This window comes from Gymnogyps californianus, chromosome 19 (assembly GCF_018139145.2).
Source record: "Gymnogyps californianus isolate 813 chromosome 19, ASM1813914v2, whole genome shotgun sequence".
NCBI classification, from domain to species: domain Eukaryota; kingdom Metazoa; phylum Chordata; class Aves; order Accipitriformes; family Cathartidae; genus Gymnogyps; species Gymnogyps californianus.
Genome location: NC_059489.1, coordinates 7,414,967 through 7,430,375, shown reverse-complemented (window position 1 = coordinate 7,430,375; position 15,409 = coordinate 7,414,967). Strand labels below are relative to the sequence as shown.

Sequence of the window (15,409 nt, the reverse complement as noted above, 5' to 3'; positions counted from 1 at the left end):
ACCAAGGTGCCGTCAGGACTGCTCCCTGCTGAATGCGGCCTCTGCTCCCAGCCCATTGATTTTTTTTTTTTTTGTGTCCACCTTGTTTACTTTGGGTCTATTATTGTCATTACATTAATTACTCAGTGAGAAGCTCTCGGCTCTGCCAAGGGCAGCCAATGGGGATCAGCTCCTTTATACACCTGCTGGGTTGCCCCATGTCAATGGCCTCGGCACAGGATGTGCCAACTGGTAAAACCACAAGCTGCGGTGACTAATTTGTGCCGCGGCTCAGGCAAGTATAGAGCTAATCTCCTGGCACAAGCTTGTGCTGGGAGTGCTTAGCCACACTGCTTTGGCGAAAATCCACTTGAGTTTCCCACTTCCCTGTTTTTAGGTAGATCCTAAGATTACTTTTCTCAAGTGTACCATTACTTTGTGCCTTTATCCAGGGCACAGATACCCAAACTGACCCAAAAGGCAAACCTCACAGTCCAGTGTAGGTACAGGGACGACACAAATTTGATGCACTTCTGGCAGAAAGGTTGCTTCTTTTGGGGGTGATAGCTACAACCTGTTAATGCTGACTTCAGAGCCGGACCCTCATGTGCAAACCCCACAGGCTCAGCCATGCAGGGTCAGGGATGCTTTAGGTCCAAGCTGTGCTGTCCCTGTTCCCTCTCCTGCTGCAGGGCAAACTGATTTCTGTCTTGCGACTCTGTGGTGAGCTGATCCCCCTGGTTTTGTGGCTGGCAATGAGGATTTGGCATTCCTGGCTGAGTTGGTGAGCCTAGAGGGTCCATCAGGAGAGGATGGACCTCTCCATGGAAGGAGAGGAGTTGTTTGTGTGTCCCAGGATGAACCCCCAAGCCCTGGGGTTCTTGAAGCTGGCGAACACACGAGCTGGGTGTTCAGAGCCATGAAACACTTCCCGAGAAGTTGATTAGGGGTAGGAGTGGGTGGGGAGCACAGGTTATCATGCGTGGGGATGTGACGAAAGGGACGGAAAACAAGAGTGAAAGGGGCCCGTTGCTCCTGGGCGAGAACACCCAGTGTGCGCTGATGCAGCCGTTGTGTTTAACGTCTGCCAGTAAAACAGTCATGTTTAATGTCTGACCAAACCCTTGCACTGCTGTGGTGGAGCCCGGACGCTCTGATCTGGGCAGGTTTTCACGAATACCTGTGGCTAGATTCGTTCTGTCTTCCCCCAAAGTATCAGCATCTCTAGCCTGCTTGGACAACCATGTCCTAGCTCCTTGCTTTGATGCTCTGGGATCCCCTGAGTGCAATCGGGCTCTCCTTTGGGCGCATGGCTCTTCTCCAGACCCCATTCTAGAGCTTAGCAGGGAACTGGGATCTCCGAGGAGCTATTTGGTGGCTTCTCTGTTGAACAAAGCCAACGATTTACAGGCAAGACATTAACAAATGTTTTTCAGTGCCGTGGTCCTAAATTGGGGTGACCGTGCAGAACTGGGAAATGGAGGCCAGGAGTCTGAATATATCCTGGGGAAAAGAAGTTTGGGTGAAACTGGAGGTTTTCCCTTTAAAGATGGGCCTGAAATAAAATGTTGGGGTTTGCTGTGCCCCAGTGGTTTTGCCAATGGGACTGCGCATCTGGGCTGCAAAGATGAGGTATCCTTCCTAGCCTGACTTGCCCTCTCCCGGCTTCGAAGCTGAAATTGAACCCAGAGGAGTTGTAAAGCCCTGGGAGACTGGTCGATCCTCCTAATTTGGCCTTTATGTTGAAGAAGAGTAGCTGTTTAACTTGAATGTATTGACACAAGTTTAACCAAGTCATTAAGTAAGCAAGCATGCAGGAGAGGGACAGAAAGGGAGAGGATGAGTTGAACTAACTGGATTGAACACATAAATCACTGCCCTGCCCTGGAGAAGCTGCCTTTACTCAGAGGCTGAGAGAAAGCTGCTTAACGTTAGGAGTGACGTTTGCCCCTCTGCTATCAGCAGCGTGCTTATTAATGGCGTTATCTGTGCACTTAGCAGTAATAACACCCAGGCTGGGCCAAGCGGATCTGTAAACAGAACCTGGGGAGGAAGGAGGTTTGTGCCCAGCCACTGTGTTTGCCCAAAGGCTGCCTGAGGAGCACCTCGCACCTCACGATTCCCCGGCCTGCCCGCACCCTTCCTTCTCCTCTGCCGATAACCGCGCCGGTGACGTCTCCTGCGGGGCTGGTGAGTGAGCACCTTTTGGGGTGACTGTAAAGAGCAGCCTCATCCAACATGGGTGAAGGTGAGCCATACTGCACGCCTTGGTTCCTGGGAAGTGTCTCCTCCGCCACCGCCTCCTGCCCTGGCTCCCAGCACACCCCCGGAGCTGGTTCTGTTCACAGGTTGCACCTTGCTTTGTGCTGCAAACCCGTCACTCATCTCCAGCCTTGTGACTTTCTCAATGCGTCCACTTCCCAGCTGCTGCATTGACAGATAATAATTAACTTGGATTCCTCCCCTGTCCCTGACACGCCTCAGAGCAAATCACCCAGATAAAAGGCTTCTTTTTTTTTTCCCAGTAATAAAACAAAACTCGCCCTCAAATAACAGATGATTAAGAAGCAGAGGAGGGGATGCGAAACCCTGGTAGCAGTGGGATGATGACTCAGTTCTGGCCTTGGCTATGGCCTTCCCTGCTTTTTTCTGAGCAGTGATTTCTGATCTCCTGCTCTTTGTCTCTTCCCCTTCTTGCTGCTCTCCCTTGCTGGCTCCGGCACCGCGTGCTTCAGGCCAGGGTCTGAATCAGGACCTTTTTGGCACTCACGCGGTAGCTCGAGTCCTGGGGCTGGATCTGCAGGGCCGGTGCTCCCTGAGCTCGACCAGAGCTGGGCTCTTACCCCTGGTAACCCTTGAGGCGTGATTTTTATCGGTGGGGTTCACTGCTCCCACCAAACCCCTGCCGCACAGCAGGTGCTCAGATCCCTGGGAGGCCAAGGTGGCTTTTATACCAAAGCGAGTGAGACTGGAAGGCCCTGGCAAGATGTGAGAGCCCCAGGGCAGCCCTTTGCTTTCCTGTAGCTCTTCATTTGAAGCGGCTACCATTTAAACAGTCACCCCAAGGCACATCGTTGTCCCCATTCCCCATCCCCTAATGCGAATCCGATCTCTGCTCCATAATTGATGCAATGGCAGGACCAGTCAGCAGGATGCTGCCGGTGGCCTCGGGGCCCCAGCCTCATTCTCTGCTCTGACACAAGCTTTCTGTTCACCCAGCTCCCGTGCCTCAGTTTCCCTCCTTCCAGGCGTGGAAGATGGAGCTAACAGCAGTGCTTTTCTGCAGGGATCTGGCATGAGGATGTGCGTACAAAGGACCAAGTGGGACCCCTTCACGTTTTACTCAGGTACTCTGCGTTTGGGGTGTTCTCCCCTTCCATAAAACTCTCCATCAGGGAGAGGCGTCCCCCTCTTTAACCGGGCTGTGAGGAGGTGTGTCCCGGGTCCATAGTGAAGGGGGTAGTGATGGAGCAGCCGGCATCAGTTGGCTGCATCACCTGGCAGCGCGGAGTCCCAGGGAAGGGCATGGATCCATACAACTAGAACGCGGCAGCGCCTGTTCTGGGGGTGCAGCCAGGTTTGGGTGACATGCTTGGGACGCTGGCTGCGCTGAGGAGTTGGCCAGGGACGTTTGGCTGATTCTCCATCAGCCTTGGAGATCATCCCTTTGCACGTTAACTGACCATGAGCTGATACCTTCTAGCAGACAATCCTTGAGCACACAACAGGGCTCATGTTTACAGTGGAGTTTTCTTAGGGTTTGGGTTTTTGGGGTGGTTTTTTTTTGTTTTTTTTTTTTTTTTTTTTTTTTTGCTTTTTGGACTTGTGGGTGCTCGCTTTCTCTCTGTCCCCTTTCTTAAGTATATAGATAGGGTTCACTGATGGCAGTTTCCCTATCTGCTGCCTCTCCCAAGATGCGTGTATGTGGCTGGAGGGCAGAAGAATGCAGCCCTCAGTTGGAAACCTCTGCCGTCCCTGCACCTGCAGCCTGGAGATGCCTCAGATTTGCAAGGGGTCCTTGCAGAGCTTGTGCTGTCCCCAGAGCATTCTGGTTTATCCCGGTGTGATTGCTTGTGGTTGGATGTTGTGGTTGATGCTGACCCACCACCCTGGAGCAGTTGATTTGGGATTATTGCCTGTATCAGTGCTGCTTGGGCTGTCGTGGGATTCTCCTTACACCCATCCTGAGTTTATTTAGCCCCAGAAGTGTCCCTACAGTTACTGTCCAGAACAAAAGAGCAGTTCAAACTCTGCCCTGCCTGGCTCAGTGTGCCCAGCCCTGGGAACCTGGGATCAGGCACCAGCAAGAGCATGTAGGAGGAAAACCCAGTGTGCCCCCCCGGAACAGAGTAGGTGATTAAAAGTGTTTTCTGCCCCTGTCAGAGCTCAGCAGCTTGGGCTAAAACAATGCGTAGGGGTGTACGTAAGACTGACGTCTGTGCACCGTTTACGTCTCTTTTCTGACTTAATCTGTGGCTACTGCAGTTGAAATTAATAAGGCTTTTGTTTTATGAAAGGTAAAGTTTCTAGGGAGAGATTGTATCTTTCCCAGATCAATGGAAAAAGTAGAACCAGGCCTTTGCAGGGTCGCTGGGGCTGGGAGAGGCTGCCTAGCTGCTCCCAGGCTTGCGAAGGGAAGGATTGACCCACGTCAGAGATGCTGGATCAGTGCAGTCCTCTGGGGGCAGGGGAAATCAGGGTTTACCCCATCTTCTACCTGCCTTAGAGAAGGGCTGCTGGCGGGCAGACCAGCCAGAGGCACTGGTCCCTTCTGGTTTGGTGATCTAGGTTTGGAGGGGAAAGGTAGTTTGAAAGGCATGAGCCTGGGCTGGCAGCCTGGGCCGTCGGGTGGAAAATCGCATCACTCCATTTCAAGTACCGTGATTGCCATTTATTTTATTTTTTTTTTAATTTGGCGGATGCACACACGTCTGTAGGAAAAGGCTCGATGATATCTGCCACCTCTGCAATGTTCTTTATTGGAATGATAAACCCTGGTGGGACAATAAACCCTTTATTGGAACAGTAAACCCTGATGTCTCAGGGTACAGACAAAGCTCAGCTGTGCCGTTTTGGCATGCACCCTCCCGACCTGGCAGCGTGGGCTTTCTGAGGCTCCGCTTGGACTCGGGGTACAGCAGAGAGGCCCATTTCTACCTCCTGCAGCCCAGGAGCCCTGCTCTGAAAGCCCCCTCAATCATACAGTGGTTCATGGAGAGCTGCAGGCACCCAGAAACCTGTGTCGGGGCCCCGCTGCTACGTGCGCTGGGGCTGCCTGGGTGCTGGGGCTGTGTTCACAGCCTCAAAGCACACACAGGATTGAGGGTGCAGCGCAAGCATCCCTTCAGGGCATGGGAGATCAAATTGGCCATGGCATTGGATTGATTTCTGTGTTGTAGGGCGCAGAAGATCCCTTCAGGAGTTCAGTGTTGCAGTGAAAATCAATAAATAACTTTGCGTACAAAAATGTTCATATATTTAAAAAAATCATTATCTATTAAAAAAAAAAAAGAAAAAAGAAAAACAAATCTCTGTATCATTCCCCAGACTGTACTGCCCATACAATCTTTTATGGTTCCTGAGCCCTGAGTCAGAAAAACTGGGAAAAAAGTGTGCTTAGAGCAATCCCGTATCAGGGCCAGCCCAGGACCACATGCACAGCTTTCCTGTCGAGACGACCCACCCCTCGGGAAGAGGAGGCTGCAGTGAGCAAACCCACTCGGCAGCAGTGAAGTCTCCCTGGAGAGGAAGGAAAACAGCAGGGGCTGATACAGGGAAGGGTCAAGAGGGCCGATATAAACGGGCAATACAGAGAGGAAAGATTAAAATGTTTCCCAAAGCCTTTGGTGGTCACCGGTTTGTTTTTCACATCTCTGCAGGGGAGTGATTTCCGACTGGCCGTACCAGAAGTTGAAGTGGTTTCCCTTTCTTTGCCTTCCACGCCTGCGTTAGCCCCTCGTACCCACCGGGTCTCTGCGTGCAGGCAGGCACTGACTGTCCAAGGGTGCTGAGCACCCACTGAAGAGTACATCAGTGGCGTGGAGTGAACAGGCTTTTAAGAAGGAAGGTGAGTCTCTGCATGAACCAAAGGTAATTACCATGATCCTACTCTGGACACTTTCCTTTTTTTATCTTTTTTTCTTTTAAGCTTTAAGAACTTCAGACACACACATGCACATCCACACACAAGTAGCAAAAATAAAATCTGGACTATGTTTGGATGATCTTCACTGACGGTTCATAAATGCCCCAACACTGCAAGGGGACATGATTCAGGCAGTGCTGGGGACCCCTCGGGACATCTGGGCAGTCTCCCAGCCCTGGGGTAGGAAGAAGGTGGATTGATTGAGGAGGATCTCATCTTCCTTGCAAGAGAGTTCTTTAGGACATGATGTAGACCTCCAGCAAACTGGCCACTGCATGCATTCGGTAGAAGATCCCAAAGGGCAGGCAAATGTCCACGATGGCCGGCCACATGGAATCGCCATAGAAGTTCAGTTCGGTGTCATTGTCAAACTGGGGCCGGGCACCAAACGCTGGCATGATCCAGAGCTGTTTGAGAAAACGGGAGGATAACATTGCAGTGAGAAAGGTGTGCAGTACAGCAAGCACCTGCAATCACAGCTACCGAGAGATGGGAAAAGAGCAACCTTCTGAGCATGGGACCTACGCCAGAAGCCTGTGTTTACATTAGGATCAAGTATGATCTAGTGTCGATTCATGCTCAGAGACAGGCTTGAACCAAGTGCTGAAGCACTCACCAGGGGAAGAACTCGAGCATGTTGTGTGTTAGCATGAACCTGGCCTGTTGAAACTCTTTGGATGCAGCAAGCATGGGTAGGGCTGAGCTGGCAGCAGCTTCATCTCCCCAGGCTCAGTTGTGTACATTTTGCTCAGAAGCCCAGCCAGCAAGTGTATCTGGTTGCATGGAGGTTGTCAGCTCATTCTCTGTGAGCTTATGTGTAAAATCAGTTTGAGGACATGATGTGACTGACCAGCTGGGGATTTGGAGGTTCTCTGGAGACATAACGTGTGCTTGGCTTCTTTGGAGGTGCAGCCGTAATCTTACATTTCTTTTGCAGGGAACTGCGGTCCCCTGGCTGCTCATGAAAGTGGAATCCCCAGCTGAAGTTGTCAGTGACCGGTTTCTCCTCACAGCAACTGGCATCAGAGTTTGGGCTCCTAGGCCATGGGTTTTGAGAAGAGACATGCTGCCATTTCTCAAGAAAACCCAGACTTCCCCCCAGGTATTTGTCACTTTACGTCCTTTCTTTGGGGGTATAAGGGAAGGGTTTAATGTATTTTAGTGCTTTTAATAAGTTATTCTACATATCCGCTGATACCCAATAAAAATACTGAAACTAATTCTTCTCTTGTACCCACCAATTTTATTGTCTGATATTCTGGCGTTAAGTGACAGGTCTATCGGCGTAGCCTAAAATGTCTTAACTCCAGGGCAGTTGCTCTTGCTTTTAAGTGACAAGGGAATCACAGCTCTCTGCACATACAAATATAAGTAAGTGTGCTCTCTGTACAGCGGAGGCACAGAAAGGACTGTTTTTGCATGGGCCACATCCTTTCCTTCACAGACACTTCTCCCTTGTGCTTGCTTCCCTCTTCCCCCCCCCCCCCCCCCCCCCCCCCCCCCCCGACAAACTCTTCTCTCTGCGTGTACTCACTATGATATTGCTCAGCAGGAGGAACATGGAGATCTCCCTTAAGAACTTCCTCCTCCAGTTCATCTTCTTGGGGGCGGTGAGGGACCGCACGAGGTCAGAAGGATGGATGGCTTCAGGGCCAGAGGCAGTGCTAGGGGCCAAGGTGCTGCCGCTGTTGGGCACACGGAGGGACACTGCATTGATGTTGACAAAGGTGAGTCCATAGAGATCCTTCTGGTGAGAATCGTGCTTGTGGTCTTCCTTGGGGGGTTGCCGATGAAGGCCTTCGATAATGAAGATGTTCTGGAAGGTGTGCTGGGCAATCATTAGGAGGGCGTAGGTGAGGTTGAGTGCGCTGATAGTGTCCCTTGGTGTGCTGGCTACAATGGCCACAATGGAGTAGTAAGAAATAGCATATTGCCCCAAGGCTGCACCCATCAGCAGGGCCACGTCCAGGGTCCTGGTTGGGTTTTTGTGCCGATCCATGTCTCTCTTGTCAAACCGGTAGATGACAGAGCCACCAATGCAGACAAGAGACATCAGGCCCAGACAAACGATGTTGAAGATGTAGTACATGGTGAGTGCTTGGCTCTTCTTGCTGGATTCAGTGCTGGAATTTACCTGCACCTCATAAAGAACAAGGACTCCCAAACCACTCACCAGAATGATGAGGCCCAACATGATGCCTACAAAGAAGGTCCTTCGGAAGAGCCTGAACTTCAGGTGGTGAACGTGGTGGGAGTTGTGGTCTATGAAGCGTCCAACGTTCTTCCACATGACATAGACCATGGCAGAGGCAAAGAGACTGTACTCAATATTAAAGGGGTACAGCCAAAAGTAGCCGTTCTTGAAGACCTGGCAGATTTGTGTGTTGCAATTGCATTCTTCTGCTGAGCTACTTCTCATTCCCACTGAAACAAGATAAAACCACATAGATGCAGTGGTATTAAAACAAGGAGCCAGCACTTGTTAGCAGCCCCGAAGAACTGGATACTTAGGGTCAGTGAAAACAAGACCAAGGACAGAAGAATACGTGACCACTTTGAAAACAAGGACGCTTCCACGTCAGCTTTCTGGTGCTCATGTTCTTTCTGAAGAAATTAAGTGGCAGGTTAAATATCTCTCTTTCCTTCCCTTCTTCATTCCTATCCCATTTGTACAGGGTCTTCCACCTTTCTGACTCCTCTGTGATACAGGTTAAGAAATGAACATTAAGACCTGGCTTTTAACATACCAGCTCTGTTAAAGGAACCCTCAGCTCTAGATAGGCCTTCTGAAAAGGGATAAAACCGGACTGGCCGAACAATTTCTACCCCATGGGCTCCCTCCCTGGCCCAGATGGCTTCGCAAATGGGCAGATTACCTTTCAGGAGCCATCTGAAAATTTCCTCTGTCATGTTCTTCTTCAACTTTGAATGTGCTTTGTGAACGGACTCATCTGTCACTGCTGACATCCACACCGCTAAGTTTGTAGTCAGTGTTAGCATCAAGCCGCACCTGCAGAAGGAGAAGGTTTATGAGATTAAAGCAATGGCTCTACACCATGTTGCTCCCATCCATGTTATAGATGTGCACGTGCTCAGAGGGACTGTGGGAGCCGCCTGAAGTGGTCAAGGCTAGAAATCCTGACCCTTGCTTTGCTGCTCTCGCTCTCTTCCTATTTTTTGCCCATGCTCGTGTGAATTAGCAAGGCCTGATTCCTCTTGTTGGTTTTGGAAGAGCTTCTTAATAGTGAATAGATTAATAGGTCTGGATTGGTCTCCAGTAGATCCAGTCTTGCGAAAGCGGACAAGATCTTGTTTTAGCCTGAGGCTTGCCCACTGCATCGTCGTCTTCCCCGGGGAAGCAAAAGTCAGCTATGAATCATTTTATTTAATGCTAATTATTTGTCTAATACTAATCTGCTTTGAGTAATGCTTGTATTCTTGAATTTAATCCCAATCCTGCTAGATCCACAGGTCATGAACCTCAACTGCTTGAGCTGGGGTCGAAGGCTAGCGGGAGACCGAGCAGGTTTAGTTTTGGCCAGCATTAAGGGAGATGGGATTATCCCCTTGTTGCATCTTAGCTATGCGAGAGAGTGCAGCGGGTTTGCAGTGGCCAGGTCTTCGGGGCCAGTGGGATTCAAAGAGCAGCAGTGCTCACCTGGTAACGTTCAAGTGTACGTGGACGCAGTCTTTGGCAGAGATCCACAGGAAGTACGTCTGGCAGGGGCAAGAAAAGAAGTTGTTATTTCCAACAAAGCAAGAAAGCAAATCACATCATTCTGAAGTAGGGAGCTCCCTGCTCAGCAGAGAGCAAGCCGGAGCCTCTTTCACTTGGGTCCTTCTGGGCCCAGCCTTCTAGCCCATAATCCTGGCCATTTGCTGGATGTGGTCTGTTCTTTCTTTGCTCCTCCTGCCCTGTCCCACTGCCATTACTCTGCCCATGGCCAGCCCCTATTCCTGTCTAAATTGTCCCTATCTGACCTCTTCCCTCCTTGGTATTGTCCCAGAGCAGGTGGTCCTCTGTGTAGGACTTCAAACTGCAAGGCAGTCCCTGCCCTGACTGTCCTCTTCCCTCTCTGTCCTTCATGGGAAGGGAGCCCTGGCTGGATGCAGGCTGCTTAGAGTTTGTGGCAAGCCATCCTGGCATAAGCCAAAATGTCACAGGACGGGAACAAGTTTAAATCAATGCCTTAAAGTGAGTTGCCGCAGCTGGAAGTTGTCATGGTTGGAAGGAGATGATGTGGGCTGGGTGGGGGGCTGAGTTAAGCCACTTGCATTTGCTGCAGGGGGACTTTGACTATGTTCATGAGATCAGAGCTCCTTCCACGGGTGGCTCCTGTCTCTCTACCCCTCCCTGAGACAGAGCACAACCATCTCACCTGGACGGCCACGAATATTGCTTGCACAATGGGGTAGATTATTTTGATCGCAGACAGGCAGCTGTAGAAGCTCGAGTAATATCCTATTTTGAACACATCCATGACAAGGCTGAAAATGGCAAATAGGATCAGGCCTCCTGTTGAGGAACCAAAATATCTGTGGTTGAACAGATGTATGCACATGTGGGCTAATGCAGATAGATGAGAGGAAGAAGAGGAACTATTGCCATGGAGACGCTTTGCTTCTACCTCTGTTTTTCCTCTCCCAGCACCCAAATTATCTTGGCAGCAACAGAATCGTACAATAATTTTGGCTGGAAGGGATTTTCAATCAACCCCGTACTCTGACTGGGGCTAACAGCTCTTGCAAGAGCAACGGCAAGGCTGGGAAGGAACCTGGTGTAAAGTACCAAGAGCCCTTGCGGATAAAGGGAGACCTGGCAGTGGAGGGACTAGGAGCTAACCTTTTGAAGCAGGGCATGGTGCCATGCCCCAGCATCGGAGGAGGAGACTATGCCCCAGATGGTTGCTGTTTCCCTTGTAACAACTGATGCCCCCATGAACTGTCCACCCTGCATCTCACCTCCAGCCCTAGCCCCCCCAAGAGCTCCTACCTCTCAGCCAGATGGGCCCAGCATGGGAGTCTTTGCAGAGGATGGCATCTGGGCACCGGGAAGTGCCAACGAGGTAGAAGATGATCCATATGATGACTATCAGCATCATGACAGTCAGCAGGAAGAAGACATCGTAATCGTGCACGGCAATCTTCTCAAAAGCCCCGCTGCTCACCAGCGTGCAGGCCAGCAGAGCTAAGTGCACAGCCAGCAGGATGGAGAACATGCGGCCACCCTTTTTCCACACTTCCTTGGAGGCAGGAGTGGCGGGGGGCTGATGAGGTTGGTGGCTGAAAGAAGCTATCTGGCTTGAAGCCAGGCTGGCTTTGTCGTCCTTGTGTCCGCAGCCCATGCTGGAGTTGGGGTGTCCGATCTCGCTGTCCTTCCGCACGGGCTCTTCGATCATGGTTCAGCTAACGCTTTAGTTAACGCTGTTGGGAGGAGAGCCCCATGAATGAGAGACGTCACTTCATTTTGAATAGTCCAGGGCTGGACCAAAGCAGGATGTGTGATGAGGAGGAGAGGACGTATCAGAGGAACGGGGAAGGCTGAGACGGGGAGCGCAAAAAGAAGGATGAGCTCATTTTCAACCTTTCTCTTCCTGGTTCCCTGAAGGCTGTGTTCTTGCTTAAGATGCTTTTGCCTGGGGAGATCCCACGTCTAACAAAGCATGCCTAATTCGTCACACAATGTTGAGGTGTTTATTGATGTAAGATATTGGAAAAGCACTCACAGGATCAAATATCCTGGGGCAAACAGCCAATGTGGTTTGATTTCTAAATGTCAACCACTAAACTTTCTGAGAAAATGTCATACTACTTGGCTGAGGAACAGGCCACTGAAAGGTAAGAAAGCCCTGGGAGTCTTTGGAACATCACATCATGGTTTATACCAGTTCCTGCAAGAAGGATGTGAGCTATCTCACTCCCTCTAGAGCCCCTTGCCTGTGCCAAGCTTGGGACTTCATTGATTCTCAATGAAAAGCCTGAAACAAAGCAAATTAACCATTCAAAGAAAGCCATTCCACCAACCTGTTTTGCTGCCTGGGATCCAAATCTCTGCTCTTGCCAGCCTGAGAAGTTTCCCCGTTGCTGCAGCTTGGTCAGCCAAAGAATTTATACCCGTTGGGATGTCTCTGTGATTTATACCATGTCTGGAGCTGACAGCAGTGCTTCATGAGCTTCTCAGAGAAACTCATGTGATCCATTTTGTGCAATAGCTGATTTTGGGGAAGCAGGAGAGAGATGAGGAGATAAGGGTTATTTACCTGGGGAGGGCATGAGGTGACAATACTGCTAAGCATGGCACGGACCGCTTGGTCGCAGGGTCACGGTCACCATAGAGCAAAGCCACCCCATCAAACCCATCTCCCTACACACATGAGATCTCTTCCCTTGAGAGAAGATGGTTTAGGTGATGAGCTTATCTTTGCTGATGATTTTGGGCTTGGCTTTCTGCTTAACTGAGCACAATAAATATTGTGCCTCACCCTTTGCTATTCCCCACAGTACGCTCTACACCTGGAATGTTTTCGAGAAAAAGGAAGAAATTTGCATTTGCATCTATTCAGTGCCAAGGGCAGCTCAATGTTTTCCCACCCAAGGTGGCAACAATGAGGAAGGTTTAGCACTAGAGCAGGATTTGGGGACTGGAATCCGTATTCCCCTTTGCTGACGCATCTGCCGTTGACTTTTCAGGGTGGGATCACCTTTCTCCGGCCCTCAGGAGCTTAACTTCTCTCCTTTCAAGGAGAAAGAAGTCATGTTACAAACCACGGCACAGATGGGATTCAAGCATTTGCCAGGTGAGGGCAGAACTTTTGCTCAAGATCTCTTTTACCCCAACTGTTATATTTCGGTGGGGGAGATAGGGGGACTCAGGGCAGTTCTGAGCGGATGGGGAGAAGTTTTATTCCTTCATGAGGACGCCTCTTTTGGCGATGTCCCTGCCGCTTGCCTCCTCTGGGGCAAGCACAGAGATGGGCCTGTTTGCTGTGCATTTTCTTAGTCCCATTCCTGCCTGCTCACCACCGTGCTCCTTTTTGCAGCACTACAGGGACAGCATCAAACTGAACTACGTGGGATGGTGAAAGAGAGAGCTCAGGATCTGCTGTACAGCCCAGGGAGACCTTCATGTGTCTCTGCCGTGCTGCCACCAGCTGGCTGCCACAAGCAGTACTGGGTCTGCCCTGCCTGGCCTCTGCTGATCCTTAAGGGTTCCTCTTTGGAGTGAGTGGTTGATCTTTTCTCAGTCTGTAGCCTTTCCCAGGGGAAGCCCAGACCACCGTGTGGTGAATCTGAGCTGGTAATGGTGAGGTTTTGCAGAGGCCAGACATTCAGAGTCCCCCTGGGCTAAATGCACTGATTTATCCTCCCTCTTCTGTCCTTAACAGCCAGCAACAGAGGAAAGAGTGTTTACTGCTTTGGGCAATGCTCCCAGTCCCCCCAAGAGCCACCATACAGCATAACAAGCTTAATTAGTAATAATACAAGAATCATTAAATAACCTCGGTAATGAATTGCAGACGTTACTATGCTGCTTTTCATCTGGAAGGATCCCAGTGGCAAATACCTCGATGCCTACTACATCCCATCAGGACTTGCCCAAGGAGGCTGAGCGGGTGAGTACGAATCTGCCGATGTGAGCAAACCACGTGGGGAGCGGGCCCTCTCTCTGGTGCACTTACAGGTGTCCCCGGGCAGCCGGGACGGTGACTCCGTGTCCGTCACCCAGGGGTTAATCACTGCAGCTTGTGTGGGTGCACCTAGGACTGCTTTAGGGCCACCCTGCTGTCCTGGGGCATTTTTTTGCTTACAAAAATAAGCTGTGTTTCTCTCTGTTTTTCCTCCTCTCTGCTCATTACCTTCCAACCCTCTCTGCTGCTGTCTTTCAGTCTTTCCCCATTTTTCCACTCTTTCCCCCTTTCTCACCCATCTGCTGGGTCTGCCTTCACCCTGTCCAAACCCCGTGTGCTGTCCCAGGGCCATGGTGGCAGACGCAGGGTCCAGCCCTGGAGATCTCCATCCCCAGAGCCAGGACACGGTAGGCAAAACGCACAAGAGAGAAGCAGGAAATTCCTCCTCCGTGACAACGTGTCCCGGGGGATACGATTCACCGTTGGGCGCAACGTGTTGTGACAGCTTCGTGCTTTGGTCAACATCCAGGCTTGGCTCTGTCTCTCCTGACGGCAGAGGGTGCCCAGGGCCTGGGAATCCTGCGCTGGAGGCATTGCCTGAGGCCGTCCAGCTCCCCGCAGGGCTCACCGCAGCCAGAAATTCTGTGTCAGCATAAAAGACACTGGAGGCCAGACACTGCACATCATGGTAGAAGTACTGAGCTACAGACAGGAGCGGGTTTGATTTGAGGGGTTTTTTTTTTTTTGGTGAGAAAGGGAATTTTTCCAGCCTGTATGAGTTACTTTGGGTTATCATGGATTCCTGTTGTCAGTTTGTTGTGCAATTCCCTGGAAAGCAGAGTCCTGTGGGCACAGACAGGGTAGCTGGGGGACAGGGATGGTGACTGGGTCTGCTGTTGTCTTCGTAGTGACACTAGGAAGATAGATAGAGAGGTATATATATGTGTATATCTTTTTTTTTTTTTTTTTTTTTTTTTTTAACCAGGAAAAACTGAGCTATGAACACTCCCAGTGTTGCTTTCAGGGTGGTCACCAAACTGGGGCAGTCACCAAACTGCTGTTGGCCATCTCTGCATGGAGCAGGAGCATCCATCCAGGTCCCAGCTGCTCCCCTGCTCTGACAGGGCTGCGAGTGGAGGCAGTGGGGGCTCGTGCTCCATCGGCCCACGCTTCCTCCTGTAGCTGCTGCTGACCCTCACTCGAGATGGGGTAGCTACGGCAAGGGGCATGCAGGGATATCGGGCAGGATACGGCCCATGACCCTTTCTGGCAGCCTGCTCTGCTTAGGGGATATGGAGACCTGGCGAGTTGTCGCTGCATGACCCTGTGCCCACAGCGCTCGGCCGAGCCCGACGCAGTGATGCTGCTTAATTGGAGCTTTTAGCGTGCCGCGGAGCTGGTGCGTGAAAGGTTTGTTGTGAGGAGCCGTCAGGGCCGGAGGATGCTTAGGACCCAGGGGAAGCACTGGCGAGCCTGGCTGGCTGGGCTTGGAGGAGCTCCTGCCTCCCTGGCTGGGACTTCTCAGGTGTCCTGGTACGGCAGCAGCGCTGTGCGAGGCGAGCTGGGCCCTCCTGGCAGCTCCCCCTTCCCCACATCCATGCCCATCCTCTGAGCCCCCCTGGGCACCCATGCGGTCGCCCGAGGACCGCTCCGCACC

The 15,409-nt window shown here is 51.2% G+C and overlaps 1 protein-coding gene across 1 annotated transcript; it reads right to left on the bottom strand.

The window, feature by feature from the left end:
• Positions 1–6,360: 6,360 nt before the first annotated feature.
• Positions 6,361–11,523, bottom strand: OTOP2 (otopetrin 2). The gene is made up of 6 exons (XM_050908524.1): positions 11,118–11,523; positions 10,504–10,640; positions 9,783–9,841; positions 9,001–9,134; positions 7,659–8,548; positions 6,361–6,531 (listed from the first exon to the last, which is right to left on the bottom strand). Exons 1-6 carry the CDS (start codon positions 11,521–11,523, stop codon positions 6,361–6,363), a joined length of 1,797 nt encoding a protein of 598 aa, XP_050764481.1.
• Positions 11,524–15,409: the final 3,886 nt, after the last annotated feature.

Excerpts from the sequence above, each read along its gene's own strand:
- OTOP2 (XM_050908524.1), bottom strand. The coding sequence starts at position 11,523 with ATGATCGAAGAGCCCGTGCGGAAGGACAGCGAGATCGGACACCCCAAC. Across the intron at positions 10,641-11,117 it reads TGGGCCCATCTGGCTGAGAG|GAGGCCTGATCCTATTTGCC; the intron begins GTAGGAGCTCTT and ends GTTCCTCAACAG. Across the intron at positions 9,842-10,503 it reads CAATATTCGTGGCCGTCCAG|ACGTACTTCCTGTGGATCTC; the intron begins GTGAGATGGTTG and ends TGCCCCTGCCAG.